This window comes from Amaranthus tricolor, chromosome 9, assembly GCF_026212465.1.
Source record: "Amaranthus tricolor cultivar Red isolate AtriRed21 chromosome 9, ASM2621246v1, whole genome shotgun sequence".
NCBI lineage: Eukaryota > Viridiplantae > Streptophyta > Magnoliopsida > Caryophyllales > Amaranthaceae > Amaranthus > Amaranthus tricolor.
Window position 1 is genome coordinate 28,125,032 of NC_080055.1, and position 22,150 is coordinate 28,147,181.

Genomic DNA, 22,150 nt, shown 5'->3' on the forward strand with positions numbered 1-22,150 from the left:
CGAAGACGAGCACAGGTGCGGTTAACTTTAATACGTCTTAATTTCATATACAATTTTTCTAACCTATGCAGATAGGTTTATATTGAAAAAAAGGTAAATTTATTAAAATTTAATTTATAATATTCCCTAAAATAGATAAATATAATAAATTTTTAATTAAATTTAAATAAAATTACATATTTTGAAAAATTATTTATATAATATTTAATTAAGTTTGTCTTATATGAGATTATCTCACTATGAGATGAACATATATAATTACTCAATTTCTTTAATTAATTACTTTAAAATTCTAAAATGATCACTGTAAAATACTAAATTTACATGGACAAGTCTAATAGAAATGGAGTCATCGTCTCACCATAAGACCGTCATATTTAAGAATTTATTATGATATATTTCACCATATCTAATACCATGTATTTTGTTGGTTAAAATATATGTACAGGTTATTTGTAGCCGGCATAACGCTATACGGTAATAAATGGGGACGAATTTCAAAAGATTTTGTGAAGACAAGGATCCCAACTCAACTAGCTAATCATGCTCAAAAGTTTTATAAATGGAATCCTCTTCTTAGCAAGTATAAAAAAAAATAAAAGCATAATTAATATCAGGGAAAATACGCCTGAATCACTACTTGATCTTTGTCAAAAAGGTCTATTTCCTCTGATATGATGAGGGAACTCCTAAAGAAATGATAAATGAGCATGATTTATTTGGTCAAGATGTTTATGATGATGGATTATCTAATAATATACTTGTTTTTAATGAAGAAATAGCGATAAGAATCTCAACTACAACCACCAGCACCTTCATTTTACCAACAGTATAATATTCATGATCAAAGATCATTTAATCAAATGGCGGATGAGCTTTGCCATCAGTAAAAATCAACTACATTTGAAAATCCTGAACAAATAATGTAGATGCATGATTTTGATGTATTGCAAGCGCACGGTGTTAGCCCTACCATATAAAGTTTACAGATTCTTGTTAGAGACGGTCTCTTCGAGAGACTATTTCTAATTGAGCCGGTCCATTATATATTTTTTAAAATATTGTAAGTACGCATTAAAAATGATGTAAGTAGACACTTAAGATATTCAAAGTAGACATTAAGGATACGGTAAGTAAGCATTAAGAATACGATAAGTAAACACCAATCTTTAATGGATTAGGCTTGAAATATGTCTTTTAAGAGACTAGGCGTATAAAATTTAGAAATTCAAATTTAACTTAATTCATCCAACATCCTCACATTGGAAGCAAAGTAAATAGGAGGCTAATGGAGAATTAAGTTTGTTTTAGTTGGAGATCACATACTACTATTTCAACTAAAGTCCTCGGTTAAAAATTTTCATTATCTCAACTTACCTTGTAAAAATAAGATTTTTTTAAATTAGAGATATTTTCCTAGATAGTTTTCTTAGAGTCTTGGTTAGGGAATATACTAATGATGAGTTGACTCATTTACATAGGTAACTAATTTGGTTTGTATAATTTTTTATTTTGATGTTGATATCAAGTTTTGTAATCGTTGACTCAAATTTCCGACTTTCTCATTCTATGTCAAATGTTAGGGCTGTCAAAAGCTGCCTCGATCCAAAATTATCGGGTTTGGGTTTAGATTTTTGACCCAATTAATTAAATGGGTCAACCTGACCTGATCTGTTTATTAAATTGGTTAGGTTCAGGTTGAATATTTAAATCGAAAAAAAACCTGTTTAACCCATTTATTAAATGGGTCAGTCAAATCAGGCTGACCTATATTATCTGATATTAACCCATTAATATTTAATCTAAAACTTCATATAACTTTAACATAAAAAAATATAAAAAAATCTAAATACTTAAATAGGCCGCCACATACAAAATAATATTTTAAAAATATAAAAAAAAACTAAATAGGCCCAAGCCCCAAATTAAAAAACCCTAACTTTTTACTTTTTCAGTTCTTCTTCATTTCTCTACGCCTGCGGCTCTACCTTCTTCTCTCTTCTTACTTCTTAGTTCTTAACTTCTTACTACTATCTTCCTCCTGAATTTATCACTACCTCAAGTTCTCGATGCCAAAAGCCAAGGTAAGAATTATTTCTTTTTCTCATTCTTTTATTTTTGTAGTTCGACTTTTTTGATTTTTTTTGTGTTTGATTTTTTCGATTTTTTTGTGTTCAATTTTACTGTTCATTGCGCTTACTGCTATTTTCATTTTTCTTACTGGCATCTTTACTTCTTCATATTGATTTTTGTGTTTGATTTTTTTGTCTTTTTTTCAATTTTTTTTGTGTTCAATTTTTTGTGTTTGTCTTACTGCCATCTTTAATGATTTTTTTTTTCTAATGATAGTTGAACTTTGAAGCATGTATATGGGTCAAATGACCTGAAATATATGGGTTCAACGACCTGAAAAAACCGAATACAATCAAACAAAAAAAAAGCAAGTTAAATGGGTATTTAGCAGGTTGAGCCGACCTGCTACAGATCAGGTCGGGGTTTTAATTTCTGACCCATTTAATTAAACGGGTCAGGTTCAGGTTAAGGGTCTATTAATCCATTTATATATGACCCGAACCTGAAAATGACCCAACTCGATCTGTTTGACACCCCTAACAAATGTACAATGCTTAGTCATGTTACCTGAGTAATATATTTTTAATTTAACAAGTAAAAATTTCTAAAACATTAATTTTAAAGTGGGATCATTAACAACAAATTAAAGATATTTATTAAGTTATGTCAAAAAATTAATTTTAGAGATTATTTGTTATTTTCAAATATTTTAATTGTATTTTAGTTATAATTATTGAGTGAATAACAAATGGCTTAAATTTTATACTAGAATAATCAATGGTTGAGATTACATGATTTTGTTATTAGCCTTTTATTATGTGAAATTTGATTTAGTTGGAAATATTTTCTTCATAACTAATTTTATTAGTAATGTTTTCAGGTGTTTTTCCCTGTTTTAGTTTATAGTTCTTAATATATTTCAAAGAGTAAATTATGAAAAAATATTGTTTGTATAAGTGTCAATTCTCATAGGGTGGGAGATGATTTTAAACATCTCATAACCCATATTATGGTTTGTATTTTCATGATGATACATTTGAAATTTATTTATATAAGTGAAAGAGATTAGTGAAAAATGGTACATAAGAAAAATTAATAACAACTTATATTAAATTAGTAAAATCGGATCGTTAAATCGTAGGATCGTAGAATCGCGTTATGATTCTACATCTAAAAATTTTATTCCAACTAGAATCGTAAGATTCTACAACTTTAAGATTCTAATTACGATTCAAATCGCTCACTTGTTTTTGGATCGTAAAATCATAGAATCGTAGATCAGAATCGCGATTTTAACAATGCTTGTTACACTGTTTCTCAATAAAAAATAAAGAGTTCATATTCTCATACAAACATTTATAATAATAAATTAGGGGGTCAATATCAAGAAAATTTGAAATGGATAAACCAAATTATCAAAAAAAAAAAATCATAGAATAAGCTCAAAATCAACTTATTTCCAAATATAAGCGCCTCCAGCCCCAGACCTCAGGTTTGGTGCTGTTTGCGGTTACTAAGGCAAACTGGTCAAAAAAATCAACCAAGATGTTCGCAGTTAGTAACTACGAACAACTGATTTGGTAAAAAAAAAAAAAAAAAGCCAACAGCTCTATTTGTAGTTAGTAAGTGCAAACAGCTTCTTTGGCTTTTTTTTGAATGAAACCCTTTGTTCGCAGTTAGTAAGTGCGAACAGACCCATACCTCAAGTTTAAAAATTAGGCACTTACATTTGAAAATAAGTTGATTTTGAATTTATTCTATGATTTTTTTTTTTTAATAATTTGGCTTATTTATTTTAAATTTTCCAATATCAAAAGCTTAACCCAGGCCCAAATCCAGCCATTATGGACTAGCCCACACAACTTTTAAGATTGCATATGACAAAAACGAACTATAAATCAAAAAAACACGGCCTGAAAGCTCACAAGCTTAGCCCAAATACTCAATTCAACCAGGTTTTGAAGTCCATTTGGTCCGAAATTTGGGCCTGCAATTCCAGGTCGATCAACGGGCTAATCGACACCAAGGTAAAATCAATATTGAGATGGAAAAATAGGTTCACAAAAGGAAAATGTGCGTATTTCCGAGTGTGGTCATAAAATGTACAAATGTTGACTCAAAATGAGTGAAAGAAAGCCAATACCAGCTTCCTATGGACTGTGTGTTGCATCCCAATTCCCGTGAACAGTTTCGTGGATCTTTTTTTTTTTTTTTTTTTTTTTTTATCTTTTTTCCCTTCAACATTTGAAAAAATAACAGCATTTACCCTCAAACAGAGATTTCATTTCATAATTCATATATTGTATAAACTATAAAGAATGGAGATAATATAGGGAGACAAAGCATAAGCTGTCTTGACTGCTACGAAAATTCTCCTGATGGCTTCACGGAAAAAGGTTGATCATATGTACGGGATTGTAAATGAATAGGCTTTATCTAGCTCGCGTCACTGATTAATGTCATTGTTTTATTTGGCAATCCATCGGATAACTTCCTAGGACACGAAGAAAGCTAGCAAACTCCTGCATCAATCGAAATATGTCTCAGATATATAGGAAAACACGTCATTATATATTTCACCTCATAATCTAATGTAAAAAGAATCCCCGCGAGTGATTTTTATTTTAATTGCAATTTCCTTCTATTCTTCTAGAAAATTGGTCCAAGCACGCCATTCCAAAGTTTCTTTTCATTTTACCACACGGGATTTTGATTTGAAGTTCATCTTTGATAGTAAACATTCGAAGTTTCATCATAAGATAGCCATTTGTTCACGATTTTAGCATATAGCAGTCTGATTGTCTCACTACATACATAAAAGAATGGTGGAAAGGTTTTGGGTTCAAAGGATAGTATAGATGGCAATGGTAAAAGCCAATAAGAAGTAACCTGCAGATGACCCAATGCAAATTGGGCTTCAGGCGCTGCCATTGATGCTTGAAAGTCAATGTAGAAAAGGTAGTCGAAATATCTGCCACCAAAATTAGACTGTCAAGCGATGAAAAGTATTCAAGAGTTTATGTAGTTCTGCACCAGAGTATCTGAATTCTGAAGACAACAGCTATAACATCTAACACAAACAAAAAAAGAGTTTAACCAAGGGTGAAAACCATGTAAATATATTCAAGAGCTCAACTAAACTACTGCTTGGTGCTCATGCTCGACAATATCTCAGGTAATCATGGCCAAGCCTCCAAGAAAAAAAGGTGAAGAAAAGTAAGTGCCCGAAGGCATTGGTTTTCATGCCCTAAGGCGATCGTTAGAGGTGACTACTGCGCTTGAAGGAGTGAAGGTATAAGTTTCCTCACCCACCATCCTTAAGGTGTCACCATAGTGCAAAATACGGTCTCGGTTGCAAAACAATAGTTGGGCTTGAATCTATGGGAATCAAACTTGTTTTTGCACTATGAGAATCAAACTTGTAAGCGTATCAGTCCCTTGCCAAGTATGTTTTAACCCTACTTCAATCTTTCAGCAATAAATCAATCATAAATTCTTGTGAGACGGTCTCTTTGAGAGACCATCTCTAATTGGACCAGCCTATTATATATTTTTTAAAAAATTGTAAGTAGGCATTAAGAATGATGTAAGTAGACATTTAAGACATTGAAAGTAGGTATTAAGAATACGGAAGTAAGTATTAAAGATAATATAAATAGGCATTAAGAATACGATAAGTAAGCATTAATTTTTAATGAGTTGGGCTTGAGATACATCTCTCAAAGAGACGGTCTCTCAAGAGACTAATTGTAAATCGATAGTTGATACCATTACCAATCATCATATCTAAAGACACATTTTTGTTGGCTTGAATAAATAGGTTGTTCTTAGCGGGTGCGCCTTATTTACGGATAAATATGGAGAAAGGTTTTTGTAAAAACAAGGACACCAATGCAACTTGCTTTCAAACTCAAAAGTTCAATCAATAGGATCTCGGTTCAAAATAATTAAAAGAGGAAAAAATCCATCATATCAGAGAAATCACACGTGAAATTCTACTTGATCTTTGTCAAAAAGGTCTAATTTCTCCTATAGTATAATGAATACTCCCTCCGTACTAGACGTGGTAGTTGGGCAGGTCAGGTCGGATGCGGGTGATCAAGTTGTTTTGTGGGTGCGTGCAGGGGGAGTCAAGGGTCATGCAGGTTGTGAGGCAGGTTGTGGGTCAAAAATTTTTTAAGCGGGCGGTTAGCGGGTCATTCATTGTAATTGCTATTTTACATAGTTAATTTATGTTATAACATTATAATACTATTGTTTTAACATTATAATCCAATTTAATAATTGGGTCTTTTATTGTAGCATGTTTAAATATTTTTTATATTAATAACATGATCCAATTTTATTAACAAGCAACAAAATTTCATCTATAATAGAAAAAATTAATCAAGATGCAACAACCATGATTCATCGAAGCATGTTCATGCAATAAACTAGCTAACAATACTAGTATAAAATTCAGTCAATCAAATGAAAATGTATTCTCCCGCAAAAGGTTTAGAATAAAGGAAAAAAGGAACAAGTCACCTTCAAGCAAACATATACTATACCTTTCAAGTAGCCCGTCCACTTCCATAAGAAACAGAACAACGATACATCTTACACCATGAAGAATTTCAACGAATGTAATATATATTGGGGTGATCTCCTATAACTCAAAAAAACAAGGTATGTGTGCAAAAAATAAAGAACCAAAAAACTCTAATGATATAGAAGCCAAAGAAAAGTAAATTGAGACCAAACCCAATTTGCTGATGATTTTATGAGGTAGTTGCTTGCCAATGAAGGTAAAACTGATTCACCATATGACAGTATGGTCCATAATCATGAATATCATAATGTTAGATGGTGATTCTGAGTCACTATTTCTGATTAAATTCAACTGAATCAAATTGTCCATAATCATGGATATCATGATCAGGAATGTATTGTCCATTCATTGATTCTTGATAATTTTGTGATGTAGTTGCTTGCTGGTCATTCATTTTGATAGAAATAGAGTATTTTAAATAAGTTCGTTTATTATATTAGGAAAAATAGGTCTATTATCCTTTTTAAATTTATGAGCAAGCTCCCCCATTATATTATGAGAAATAAAACATTTTTACAAATTCTTGAGAGAGACGGTCTCTTTGAAAGACCATCTCTAATTGAGCCGACCCATTATATATTTTTTAAAATATTGTTAGTAGGCATTAAGAATGATTAAGTAGAAATTTAAGATATTGAAAGTAGGCATTAAGGATACAGTAAGTAAGCATTAAGGATAATGTAAGTAGGCATTAAGAACACGATAAGTAGGCATTAATCTTTAATGGGTTCGGCCAAAGATAAGTCTCAAGAGACTAGCTAAAACATTGTTGACAAAGATCAAGAAAAGGATTCAGGCCTAAATTCTCATTGATTGAACTTTAGAGCATGACTAGCAAGTTGCATTGGCGTTCTTGTTTTTCAAAAAATCTTTTGAAACCTTTCCCCATTTTTTGCAATATAAAGTCATACCCACTAAAAACAACCTATATATTTGAGCCAACAAATATGTGTCATTAGGCCTTGCCTGGATTGGGTGGACTACAGGGTAAAAAGTAGCCCAACAAAAAGTAAGCCCCATCATAATAGTATGGACTCAAGGGAAATAATTGGGCCCATAAAATTTCCCACCAATAATGGAGTAATAGAATTCTCCACCCTAACCCCAAGTAATTCACAACAGACTAAACTCAAAATCGTCTACCTCTTCATCTTCATACCATATCTATTCCGGTGGATCTCAAACAAAAAAATAAATTGCCAAAAAATTCTATTAAAAACTCACTCAAACCCCATAATATGAATATAAAGTTAGAGTAGGGAATCAAATCTTCTTATTCCTCCATGGAATAGATTTAGGGCTGGAATTGTTGGTCAAAATTCCATCAAGACAATTTGAGAGAGAGAAAGGAATCTCGATGAATAATTTTGCAAATCATCGATGAAGTGTTCGAAATAGTTTGATTTTGATTGATTTTAATGATTTTGGACCGTGATCTCTAAGAAATTTAAGGAAATTTAGAACAGTTTAACATTCTTCTTTTGCAATGGTGGCCGTTTTTTGGTGATAGGGTGGAGGCGACGAATTCGAGTAGAATATTGGATGGACTCAGTTAGGTTCTTGCTCTAAGATCTAGAAAAATCTAAGATTTCCCTTGTAAGAATTCCAAACCATATCGATTTTTATCCAACAATTATTTCCTCCATTAAAATGTTCTCCTTGACTTTTTTCACCCATTAAAATTTACGCCAAATTCATTTCTTGAATTCCAGGCGAGGCCTTAGATATAATGTTGGTGAAGAATATGAATATTATATCTAAAGTAAGACATATTTCAAAGTTTTGTCTCTTAATAACACACGTGACATTATTTAGTCCGATGCTTCGTATTTATCATCGAAGACGATCATGGAATACATAACTCGGCCGGACAATCAATTTCCCAAAAAATTGCGTCATTGTAATTTTATAAAGGAAATCCACAACTTTCAATTAACTAAATGTCATGGATAAACTTGTTATAGTGATCTTTAACCTCTTGTGGTGTTCTTGTTCCTCCAAGATAGTGAGAGAGTAGTACCTACTCTATTGACTTATCTATATTTTTTGAAATTAATCAAGTGAAATATATGTGTTAAATCTCTTGTTTTCCATGATACGCCACTATCTACCTTTTTCATCTCTATCAAAAATTATCAAAAAGAAGATAATACATATTTTATGAATGCAAAATGAAATAGTAGAAAATGACATAGAAGAAAATAATGTAATTTAAAAGAATGCATGACCATGAATTTACCATGAAAACTCAAGATTGATTGTATATTTGTAATAAGATATTATATACTTTTTCCTTTTCTTTTTGATTGCAACACTAATCACAAGTGTTCTTTAACCTTCTAGAGAAAATAATCTTTATCAAAAAAAATATAATCATGTGAACTCTTATTAGATTCATAAATTAAGTTTATATAATTTTTACTTATGTTCAACGATGAATATTAAACTTCAATATATATTTTATGAAATAAAATGTCGTCATATGTGATGCAGTGCAAGATTACAATCTATAATGGTACACCCACCGTTCCTAAATACTCGCTACATTACGTTTATTGACACTATTCATCGGTCAACCTTATTCAATATATTGTGGCTAATGTGTAGCAAAAAGTATAGTCAAATGGGATCTTGTTTGAATCGACTAATCACATACTTTAATAATATTAACTTTTTAAAATCTAGATGTGTATATTTCAATATATAAATTATCAAAATAACATATTGGATTGCGTAAAAAATCAAATGTAGCAAGTATAGTGGAACGGAGGAAATACTACATTGAACTAGGGAGCCTTTTTACCAATTATTTATATAATCGCAACTTAGTTTTCCCTCTTTCTACAACAGGGGAGCAAAGATACTAAAAAAGTTATTTTTCCCCTCCCAAAAGCTTGAGAAATTAGTCAATAGTTTCTAAAATAGGGGTGCAAGTGCTCCTAATCTTGGCCAAATAGATCCATCTTCGCAAAGGAACAATTACCACCTACTGTTCTGAAACACACTAATTTACTTCTATATAGCTAGACCGCTCCTTAGACGGCAGCATTTGCTCTAGACGACATAAATCAAAGCAAAGCTCCAGGCCTCTTGTTTCAGGATGGCTACCATCATTGATCTACGGAATTTTGGGCAATTTTTATAAACAAGACTCTCCAAAGAACATTGTTGTTTCGAAATAAAAAGATAATTGAATACTTCAGCTTCAAATCCTCAAGTGCACCCACTGATTGCATCTTGGAGTGCCCACATGAGAGAGTTACACACTTGCATCTCCATCTAATAATATCCCACATCTGACGGAGGGCTCACTCGGCTATGATGGAACACCTATTTGAAAGATTAAAAGTTTACGCCTAAACCTGATGTAATAGAGCGCCCTCTCCTAAGTCCTTATGTCCCTGTAGTCAAATTCAGCATCTTTCAAGGGTCCAGCCGTGTTTAATGATTCACTTTAATCACTAGCAGCTCCATTCAAACCTCCACATGGAGCACAAACAATGCCTTGGAAGAGTAGAAACCAAGATGCATTCTCTTAGAGGAGTCCTAGTACTAGTTAAGGTAATAGATGATAACAATCGCCACCGAATTTTCTGGTTATAGATATCTTCAAAAACCTTAGATAGACATACACGCCCATAAGGTACTTGTTAAGGTAATGAACATGTCATTAATTAGTGCCTTAGTGGACAACAATTTCTCAACTTCACCATAGGCTGTAAGGTCACTAAGCTGAACAACTGACATCAATTTTGAAGGTCGAATAATATGTTGAACTTCCTTAACAACCAAATGATCAGTCAATGTCTATTGAAAATATATAAAGTAAAACCTAATGATCCAAAAATCCAAATATAGTAGCATGACAATATTGCCAAAAATAAACTGTATGCCTTTCAAATCAAAAACTCGTAGTTTCACGCTTTTAGCACTTACTTGGGGCTTCCCTTATTTGAGTCATCCACAATACGAAGAGGGCGCTTCCTCTGTGGTCTACTCTCAATCTGAACACCATAAAAATAGAAAAGTTGAGTAAACACTGAACGACTGAACTACAATGATTAGACAACAAATTCAAAATATTACACCAGGACCACCTTTGTTAAATTAATATCACGTAGGGCAAATGCCGCCAAAGCCTTGAAAAGTACACCAGGACCTTCCTCCAAAGAGAAAACGATGCTAGTCTGAAACAAACGTTATAAGTAGAAAAAAAAATATAGAATATCATTTCCATAGATTGTCCTAAAAGAGGTAGATTCCTACGAAGAAAATAGTAGACCAACTATGAAAGATTTAGCAAAGAAAATGTGATCTATTCTTTCGTTAAACTGTATTAATATATTTAATGAACATCTAATATTTGTCTTCCTCAGGCCTGAACTACTTTCATATAGAACTATACCTTATAAGGCCTATCTATGCCCGGAATAACAGGTTCCCTTGCAAGTATCATAAATCGGGTAATATTGTCTTCATCATCCTGCAAATTGTGATCGCAGGAAAGTTAGGAATTATTAACTTGAAAGGTAAATAAATTCCACTTGCAACAGCAAATCAGGATTGAGCTAGTAAGAGGCCATAATTGACATCACAACTTTTCCTGCCACACCGACATTTATCTATATCAACAACAGACAACAAACATCAATAGCAAATCTTGAGCATTTCTACAGACATCCTTGCATTTCTACAGAAAAATCTTACTTGCTACAGTAAACATCAAATATACGCAAATGTGTCACAGGTGACAGCACAGCCAAAACATTTGCAATGCAGACAGAATTTAATGAAGACAAATTGTAAATCTATTAATGAACTGAAACACCAATAAGTCAGTTAACTAGTCTCAATACCCAACAAAATGGTCACTGTAATAAAAAAACAAAGGATGAAATAGGAAGATTACAGAAGACAGCCACCACTAATTTACATTCTACATAACCAAATTACCAAAGACTTGACGTCTATTTGGAGTGTGGAGTGTAGACTATGATAGACAATTCACTATCTACATTTTTCTCTTTCAGGGATGGTTTAACTTCACCTGTATTCCTTCTTCAAGAATATTAAGCCCATATATAGCTGCAGCACGAGCACTAGCAACTGCTCCCGTCTCTCTTTGCCATTCTGAAGCTACAACCTGGGACAAGAGATGCCAAATAAGCATTAAGTGCACACAAATTAACATCAGCATAAGCTCGTAAAAGTTCTTGAGTACCACCTGTGCTGCACCAGCAGCATCGGCAGCATTAATTCTGGTAAGACCCAACTGGCTCAAAGTCTTCTCGCACTGATCCAATGCCTGCAAGAAGGAATAAACAACAGAAGAGTATCACCACTGATTCCTTGAAGAAGCTCAACAAGATGTATCAAAACTAACAAATACATGTTTTTAAGTCAGCTTCTTTGCGTGCTAACTATAGGGAAAATGAAAATCTAAGCACCTGAGGATGACTTAAAACACGTTTCAGATCCTCTTTTCTGATCCCCGGCAATCCCATCAGACAATGGTTAACATCTAACTGAACCTCGCCCACTATATGCAGTCTATGCCGAAGAAGTAAATCATAATTGCGGTGGATGCTACCGGCTACAGAATTTTCAATAGGTATAACTGCTCTATCCACTAACCACAGTTCAACTGCCTGCAGAACAAATGAGAGAAGACAGCAAGAAAACATTAAAAACGCATGCAAAAACCCATAAAAATTGCAAAGAATACAAGTTGAACCTTAAAGGCTGCTTCGAATCCGTCACATGGAACAGTCTCACAATTTGGATATGCTTTGAGAGCAGCATCCTCACTATATGATCCTGGCACGCCCTAAATTAATGCATAAAGAGCCATACATAAGTGAAAAAATAAACCCTCTTTTTTAAAGCATCACAGATACAATAAACTAGAATTTACTTGATAAGCAACGCGGACTTTTGAGCCACCATTACGAGAAGGAGAGAGATCAGAGGCTGATAATGGTTCTGCAGTTGATAAAAGTTACCAAGTAAGATATATATCAGTGTATTATATCTAAGTAAAGTCATTAATAAATGATGATGCCTACAGTAAGTCAATTTCACCAACACTTCACTTATAAACACCTATTTCCCTTCAATTTCACCAATAAATGATGATGCCTACAATTGTGACAAGGTTGGCCAGGTATTAAATTGTGGTGTGGTCGTCACTATAGAGAATATCGAGCATAACAGAAATGCGCAGAAAAGAACACAATTTCTGTATCGTATTGGTTGTATAACCCGATAATTAGTGGGTATCAGAATTTTTATCAGTCTTGTTGGCTCTTTATCAACCTCATACGCAGATAGAGTACAGTAAAAATGTCTATGATACGGGAAACAATTGTTCTGAAAAGTTAAAAAATGGTTACAAATTGGTCAAGATTTAAAACCGTAAAGGAGAGACAATGAAGACAAATTAGGCCATTCGTTACAACATATATGTCCGGGACATTCCAATTGACATTAGACATAAACTGCTTAACATTTTTCTGAAATTTAAGGTAGCTGCTAGTACGAGGAACTCTTGGTAGGCCCTATTCACTTAAACAAATTAAAACAAGATTCAGTTAAAAGCGAGTTAAAATGAGTATTCCATTTCCACCGTAAAAACGATTTTGAAGAGTGGAATCATTTATATGCCTCCTCACAACCATAATTTTGCGTTGGTTGTCACTTTTCACTCATCTACAGCTACCCTCCTCCTTTATACGGGCTTGCGGAAATGGATTTGGTAATCTAGTATGTTGTAGTAAAAGTTAGTTTAATCAATAAAGAAATAATTTGAATATCAAATATTTGATGAATATCCATTCTAGATGGAACCAAAACTTTGTATTTCTTGAGTTTTGGAATATAATTATTAAGCAAAAGGACTCATTAAATAATGTGCACTTTTATTTATTTGAAGTTGCAAATAACAATTTGCTATGAAGAGTGATTGGAAACAACTTTTATTTTTGGAAGGGAAAGATCGCATAAATTCAACCCAAAAATCCCACTTAAGTGGAGGTCGAGATGAGGGTATTTAATGGCATTCAGACAATGGAATGTTATTGTGACATCTAATGAAGGTGAAAAGTTCATAAAGAGATACAAAATAGTAAATTTAGCAATGTGGCAAAAAGTGACTTCACAATTAAAAATCATTTCATACCAAAAGTATCCATTTCCAAACCTTGAGCAAACACTCCAATACAAAGTGACACTTGGAAAGTTATAATTATATCAATATCAAATGATTCTTCTTAAAATAACACAACCTAACCTTAAGATGGACACATAGATCTCATTCTTATTTGTCCCCAAGTCTAGATCAAGCTATACCTCACATATTCTCTGTAGTTGACAAAAACTAATCATAGATTATATTAATTAATGAAACTAAATAGACAAATCAATAGCAATTCAAAAATCAAATATAACAAAGCTCAATCAAATCTCCCTCTATGACACTCATTGCTTCAAAAATTAGATAACAAGGTTTAAATCCATATTAAATTATCCAAATCTCAACTAACATAATTTGCTCATATTCAAGAAGAATTCCACAATGATAATCAATACCCACCGAAGAAAGCAAACTAGATTTAGTTAAAATGCAAGTTAAATGGCAATAAAAATGAAGAAAACTCACTAGGAAGGGAATTTAAATCCCTATGAAAACCAGGGTGCTGATTTTGTTCAATCCCAACAGAATGATTCTCAGCAGCAGTGCTAGGGTTCAATGGTTTCTCATCATCAACAGGGGTAGGAGTGATGGCCCTCTGTCCCAAAACAGCACAACAACAATCCCATTTCCCTAATCTCTTAAGATCTCTCCTAAAATTTAAGTTACTAAAGCTAGACCTCGGTTGCAAATCAGTTGACGAAAAAATCCCACACCCTAAAATGATTAAATCAGCTTTTAAAGCCATAATTCAACCCTAAAAACTCAAATTAAAGGATTTAACTCAAGTACCCAGAAAGATTATCAGCGAATTTGGTGGGATTTTGAAGTACCCACTTCAGCATTGCTGAGAAAAATGTGTGAATGAAAGGGAAATTAACCTAATTGACAAGAAATCTAGTATTTTGGGTAAAAGAAAGAGAAATTGAGAAGAAAATTAATGGTAAAAAGAGTTGGAAAATGAAGATGGAAAAGTATAATCTATGGAGGGGTAGATGAGGGTGGGTAGGTGAGCAGAATAATGGTTACTACTAACACGTTTTGATGGACGAAAAACTACAGAAAGATTTGGGAATTTTTACTACATTTTATAGATTTTGACAGAAAAAGGGTGTAGATTGTACAACTTTTGTGATGTAGGGGGATAAATGGAAGGGAAGAGCAGACAGCTACTGAAAGGATTAACAAACTTTTTCTTGTGTTTGGTTTTCTATACTCATTTCTCAGCAAGATTAACCTTTAATTTATATTGAGCTAAGAAATCGTCTTTGAATGAGGCATAAGCTTATATGTTAATTATTGTATTAGTTAAGTTATTTAATTTATGTATTGGAATTTGGAAATATTTGTAATCTTATGATGAAATGTCATATACAAGAATTTGTGATTTATATTTTATTTTTAATTTATTAGCTAAAATATAGTCAAATAGAATTTTATTTGGTTCATTTTAATGTAAATTCTATTAATATTAATTTTTTATGATTTTTAACCAAACGCACAAATATTTACCATATAAATAATACTCGTAAGTCAATAAATGTGTAAAACCAAATAGAAATAGTACAATTAATTAGATGTAGAAATTAACATTGGAGTTAGTACTACTTTATTATGGTAATGAACTAACGGCCCGTTTGGTACATGGTATTAGAGGGCGGTAATGGTAATAAAATTAAGTAATAAAAAATTTGGCTGTTTGGATGCCTTCAATGGTAATGGATGGTAATAAAATAAGGTAAGAAAATTACCAAAAAGGGCCATTTTTATTACCATCAAACAACCTGGTATTAGGCTGTAATGGTAATGAAGTATTACTGTGGTAATAAAATAAGGTAATGTTGTTTCGAGCTGAAGAAAAAAAATAATGAAGAAAAAAAAGGTAATGTATGTAATTATCCAAAAAAATATTATTATTAAAAAAAGAATCATTAGATAGAATAATTTAGATACAATAATGCTTTTAGATACAAATATATAATAATGAAACTAAGAGTCATTACCATTTTTTATTACTAACAACCAAATGCAATCAATGGAATATTATCTTCCACTACCATTCTTTAGTCATACACACCAAACAAATGAATCTTCATTACCAATTTTCATATCCATTCCTTCATTACTATTGTCATTACAACATTTCATTCCCATTACTTCATTACCGTCAACCAAACGGGCCGAGGGGGATAGGTATTACTTTTTTATTTGTGAAACATCAATGTTTGGTAAATTTCTCGGTTAGAAACAACTTATTGTTATACAATTATTTTTATACACGACATTTGATCAGCCAGTTAAATTGTTACTCTAATTAACTACCTATATATCAATTATTTGTCAAGCACCTCAAATTCAATTACTACTATGCCTCTTGAATTTGCTTCATAAGATCATAAAAAAAGACATAACAATTAAAAAATTGTGTTGGATGAGTTATAAAGTTATTCTCTTATCCTTTAGTGACTTATTAGTGAGATAAAAGAAATATGAAAGTAAAAATATTTTTTTAAGTAGTGGGACTAATATCAAATTCAATACACAAATCAAAATAATAAGACGATCGAACCCATCTAGACCCATCTGTGTGGAATATACTCCTATTTTTGGATTTTCTCCACTTAGCCGTCGTACAAAGAACGATTCTCCGTTTAGCCGTTACAATTGAGGGAGCCACAAAGATTATAGATGATTTCTAGAAGGCCAGATTTAGTACAGCTATACGTCAGCAAAACACTGTTATTGTATTATACGTCACCGTTTTCCGTTTATCATCTCTAAACTGCAGACTGCTGATGTACCAGCTTTCTCAGTGTCATTTTGATGTCCTTAATTAAAATTTTATTAAATATCTTTTATTTTGTCACAATTTTATTTTGTAGTTCCTCTGTTTTAAATTACTTGCAATATCGTAAAAATTATGTTATTCACTTTTCTTTTTTAAATTTGTAATTAATTTATAATTTATAAGTTAAAATATAGTCAAGTGGGATAAATATTTTATTCGTCTCGATGCAAAAACTATTAGTATCAAATTTTTATATATTTTCTATTATGCAAAATTATAACTATTAATAATCAAATAGAACACAAATGTTGCAAATATTTTGGAACGAAAAAAGTAGAACACAAATTCTTAAATGAGAGGGTCTTGTGGTAAGATCATTTTTATTACACTGACTCATGTATATATAGTTTTAAAGTGATCACTTATAATTTTAATGTGATCAAATTAAAAAATAAACTAATTATATAAGGTGAAGTGATTTCATACAAGACGAGTTGTTTATAGAAATATCATCATCTAACTTAAATAGTTTGAATAATTAATTTTTACAAACATCTAATTATAGCAGACGTAACGACTACCAAATCAATCAGTACCTCCATCGAGTAATTTCAACCAATATTCATTTGTGAAATACACCTTAAAGAAAATGCTAACATAATCGTTCTTGGTTCGACCTCAATTTTAAAGATTATGAATCAAGGATTTTTAAATTCATCCTCGACTAACACATATTCCAGACAAACCCCAAATTTGCTTAAAATCCACCGTGAACTTGACATATTAGCAACTCATAATCAATTTTAGAATTATTCTACCCATTTTTTTTTATATAAATTAGAACTATTTTTCTTAATATGCATAACGTACACCTCATTATCAAGTAAGATTAGTTGGATATGAGATGCTACTCACTCTATAAAAAATAAATAAATAATTTATGTCGGTCAAATGAAGTATCAAGAAATTTGTATATATTTTCTATTATGCATAATTATAACTATTCTAATGTTTTATGGTAACCCGTTGGATCAATCCGAACCTACCCGAAACCCAGAGTGATCCGACCTGAAACTGTCCTGATCCGAAACCGACCCGACCCGAAAATGACCCGACCGAAATTGATCCGACTCAAAACCCGACCGACCGACCGTTTTCCCAGGTCTAGTAAGTACTTCATCTACCGTGAATAATGATCACCAAGTATGAGTTGGCAAATGGCAATGGAGTTTGAACTATTTTTATTTGAGAATGAACTCCCAACAAACTCTAGCCTCCTTTTCTTTCACTAGCAAAGTCAAATTCATGGCGTCTATATAATTATTTATTGTTATTATCAATACAATTTGTTGATGACATGATTAATTTTTAATGCATTTTTCTCATTTTATTTGACCTTGTAGAAATCTAAGATGGACAAGAACTAAAAATATGAATTTCATTTCAGTTTTTATAATTTTAAGTGATTTTTTATGATTTTTTTTATAACATATAGACTGTATGTAGGATCCAATGAAAACATAAAAAATTAGACGTGAATTTTAAAGAGACAAATATAAAAATTACATGAATATATTGTATGAGCCAAAACTAAGGGCAAATCTTTTTATCATTTTTTGAAAAAGTTTCTTTTATACTCAGTTGTTTATTTAGTAGGATTTTATTAACTTTAAGGCCTTGTATAATTTGCCTTGCAAAAAATGCTATCAGTAAAAATTAGTCTCAATTAGCAAAATCAATTACAATTAGTAAAAATTAATTACAATTAATTTTAATCAGTAACTCGGTGTAATTTAAAACAAAAAATTAGCTTCAATCCATGAAATTTTAATCAGTAAAAATTAACTATTATCAGTAGAAATTAATTTTGTTTAGTAAAATTAGTGGAATCCTTAAAAATCAGATAAACTAAACATGACTATATTCTATGCAAATTTCATTACGAATATTGACACTAGATATTATATATTGTATTTGTTAAAAATTCTTAAAAATCCTTTTCAAGAGGTATTCTCTCTCACTCTCCCATATTACACTTGTTGTAATATAGGTGAAAACTAACAGTAAGGAAAATTAAATAATGAAAAATAAGATAAAAAATAAGTAGCTGATAAATGAGTGATTAAAATAATGAAAAGAATAAGTTTGTTGATAAAACTAAAAGAGAAAGAGTGAAAACATTATCAAAAAATTGGTACAAAATCAATGAGACAAATCAGACTCATAAGCCATAACTAGGATGTTCTAGGAGTCGGGCCTTAATTTTTAGCCCTTATCCAGCCCTTTTTTAGGAGGATTATGGGAGGGTTGGGCTAAAAATAAGCTTTATTACTATTCAAATGGATTGATTTCCAGATAAATTGAAATATGAACTGAAAAGAGCCGTTGAAACTTTAGAAAATAGAATCTTCTATGGTTGCTAAGTGCTAACTTAATGTCCATACAAGTATACTAGATCAAATATGAGTTGATTTCTTAAAAATCCAATGAAATTCCAGTCTAAATCCAATTGTCAACATCGCTTCAATTGTTTAATGTAGGACTACATGTGAGTTATTTTTCAACATAGATTATAAATCATATCTCAAGATATTTGAATAAAAACCCTAAAATTGCTACATTGTGTAAGTTTTTAGTTGGTACTCTCTTACTTTTCACGTTTATCAGAAAGCATAATTTTAATATCAAATATCTTTAATTACACATATTCATAAAACTAAATCAAATAAATTTAAGTTGATTATATTTTACATTATAAATGAGCTAGGTACTACTCAAAGAATAATACCCAAATTAAGATGAATATTCAATCCAACCTATTCTTATATTATTCTCGTCACTTGAAGGCATAGTGTAAAAACAAAGCTACATCGCATCACATCAGCCAAATTGTAAAGATTTTTAGTAACGATTTATATTTTCCACGTTATAAAAACGATAAAAAACTCATTAAACCAATTGGCTTCAATAAGAAAAAGAAGCTGGATTGCTTCCTTCCGTTCTCTCTCTCACACGAGAAAAGAACATAAAAAATCCACGTTTTAGGCGCTATGATAACTACATCATTTCTGTTACCGCAATCACAACCGTTACCGCATTTTTACAATATAACCGAGAGAAGAGCCAAGATATATAGTATGATGACAGGTCATCACAAGCGAGAAAATGAAGAACCAGAAGGAAAGTATGACATTGGAATAGGAGCAGATGATCTCTTGATTTGGGGTTCTTTCCTCTTTCCCTTGTCCTTTACATGGCTAGCTTGATCTTCACAAACAACTTGATGCTTAGAATTTGAAAAGCAACTAAACATGCTATAAAGTAATGAAGGCATTTTCAAAGGTTTAAGGGAAATAAGATTTAATTTCCTATGATATATAGAAAGTGGTAAATTAGGCTTAAGAGACAGTATGTGTGTTTTGAAGTTGGCGTAGAGTTTCAAGTTAATGAGGGTATATATAATGGTTGGTAGTTGGTACTTAGTATGATTGGGAAGAGTGGTGAGCAAGGAATTGAAGAAGAATAATGAATGAACACTTAGTTTTGGTCTCCAAGAAAATGGTTTCGTCATGTTTGACATCATTGTCTATGCTTGACTTTTAAAGGCATGAAGCTTCCTAAGTACTACTCAGTAGTACTCCTATTCCTATATAATAGACCATTTTAAAATATTTGTAATTGATTACGACATATATATAGAAAAACCTTATTATTAATTGCAAGTATAATAAAATGAAAAAAGTAATAATATAAGTATAATTGAGCTCAACTTCAAATAATAATTGAAGTTTTAGTTAAAAATTAAATTTAGTATATTTAATAAAAGTAAGTTTTATTGGTAAAAATAAAAGTATAAGTTTAGCTAATCTATTAGATCAATACAAGGAGAATTAATCTTCAACTTCTAGATTACGAGTTTTAAGTATTAATTTTTGCATATTAGCAACAAATAAAAATAGAAACCAAGTGAAAATCTCATTTTATAATACTCCCTCCGAATCAATTTAGATGTCCCATTTGCTTGGACACGGTGATTAAGGATGGTGTGGGATTCATTAAAAAGGGTAAGTAATAAAGGATAAGTAGTGAAGGGTAAGTAGTGAAGGGTAGTTGGGTAAGTAAGGTATATGGGGGTATATTCGTAATTACTTGTGTGAACTAAGGATATTTAGATAAAAAAATTGACAAAAATAGAAATGGGACAACTAAAAAGACTTTGCCAAATAAAGAAATAGGACAACTAAATTGATTCGGAGGGAGTATTTTTTTATAAAATAGGAAGACTAAGACAAACCAAAACAACATCAATCCAAACATTTATAGTTGATGGGAGAGACGTTGGTGGAGGGTAGTCAAAATGTCAAATATCAAAGTTTCAAAGGAGTACGTAATTTATGAAATTGAAAGGTTGCAACTTAATCAATATTTAATTGGACTATTAATAAATAAAGTTACTACAACACATTTCCCTTTGGACCTATTTAGAATTTTAGCTCGTTTTGTATAAGGCTTTGTCACTATAAAACAGGTTTAAAAAAACGGTTCATTTAAAGAAAAATTGTTAGTTGATTTTTTATATTAATTTTCTAAAACAGCTTTTTATCTTTTTTGCTTTTATCTTTTTTTAAAAATATTATAATTTTAGGTCAAGCCAATATAAGTCGTTTTACTGTAAAACGGTCTCAACAAAGAATTAGTCTAAGAATTTTAGATTTCAGTGACAAAATTTGAGTGAAAAATTAAACCAAAATTTTTTAATATGTAAACTAAGTCAAATTACTAAAATATAACAGTGTAAAGGTTTATAGATAGATAAATATACTCCACAAAATACTCTTTCACTTCCAATGAAATTAATACAAGTGTCAAATGATATAAAAATCAAGAAAGTAGTGGCTATATTAGAATTATGTGAAAATATTAAAGGGCAAAAAATAAAGGAAAAATTGTCAAAAAGTACCTAATAAAATTTTTTTAATCAAAAAGTACCTAATAAAAAATCGTTTTGCCAAAAAATATCTAATAAAATTTTTTCTTTTCCAAAGAGTACTAAGGTTTTTCTTTAGTTAACCGTCAAATATAAAGGTTGACTGATCAAAAACAAAAATTCTTCTTCCTCATCTTTAATTTCTTTTCCAATTTAATTTCGATTTTGAGTAAAAAGTAGAGGCAGAAAATAGTGAGAAAATTGAAAATGAGGAAGAAAAATTTTCGATTTTGACCATTTAACCGTTACATTTGACAGTCAATTGAAGAAAAACGTTAATTGGTACTCTTTGAAAAAAAAAAATTAATAGATATTTTTTGACAAAACTTTATTTATTAGGTACTTTTTTGAAAAAAAAAATTTATGAGATATTTTCTGACAGTTTTCCCAAAAATAACAGATGTACATGAGAATAAGAATTATTCAAATGAAAATAGTTTAAAGTTAAAAGCACGAACCAAAATTACAAAGTAATTGGAGTTAGCTTTTATATACGTAAACCACAAGCTTAACGTCAATAAC

The 22,150-nt window shown here is 31.2% G+C and overlaps 1 protein-coding gene across 1 annotated transcript; it reads right to left on the bottom strand.

Moving 5' to 3' along the window:
- Window positions 1–4,126: 4,126 nt before the first annotated feature.
- On the bottom strand, window positions 4,127–15,075 carry LOC130823758 (arogenate dehydratase/prephenate dehydratase 1, chloroplastic). Its single transcript, XM_057688500.1, has 11 exons — window positions 14,322–15,075; window positions 12,579–12,646; window positions 12,399–12,491; window positions 12,112–12,312; window positions 11,889–11,969; window positions 11,712–11,807; window positions 11,070–11,147; window positions 10,762–10,851; window positions 10,601–10,668; window positions 4,963–5,044; window positions 4,127–4,595 (listed from the first exon to the last, which is right to left on the bottom strand). Exons 1-11 carry the CDS (start codon window positions 14,599–14,601, stop codon window positions 4,533–4,535), a joined length of 1,200 nt encoding a protein of 399 aa, XP_057544483.1. The 5' UTR covers window positions 14,602–15,075; the 3' UTR covers window positions 4,127–4,532.
- Between the last annotated feature and the right edge of the window lie 7,075 nt (window positions 15,076–22,150).

Excerpts from the sequence above, each read along its gene's own strand:
- LOC130823758 (XM_057688500.1), bottom strand. The coding sequence starts at position 14,601 with ATGGCTTTAAAAGCTGATTTAATCATTTTAGGGTGTGGGATTTTTTCG. Across the intron at positions 12,492-12,578 it reads AAGTCCGCGTTGCTTATCAA|GGCGTGCCAGGATCATATAG; the intron begins GTAAATTCTAGT and ends GCATTAATTTAG. Across the intron at positions 11,808-11,888 it reads ATGCTGCTGGTGCAGCACAG|GTTGTAGCTTCAGAATGGCA; the intron begins GTGGTACTCAAG and ends CTCTTGTCCCAG.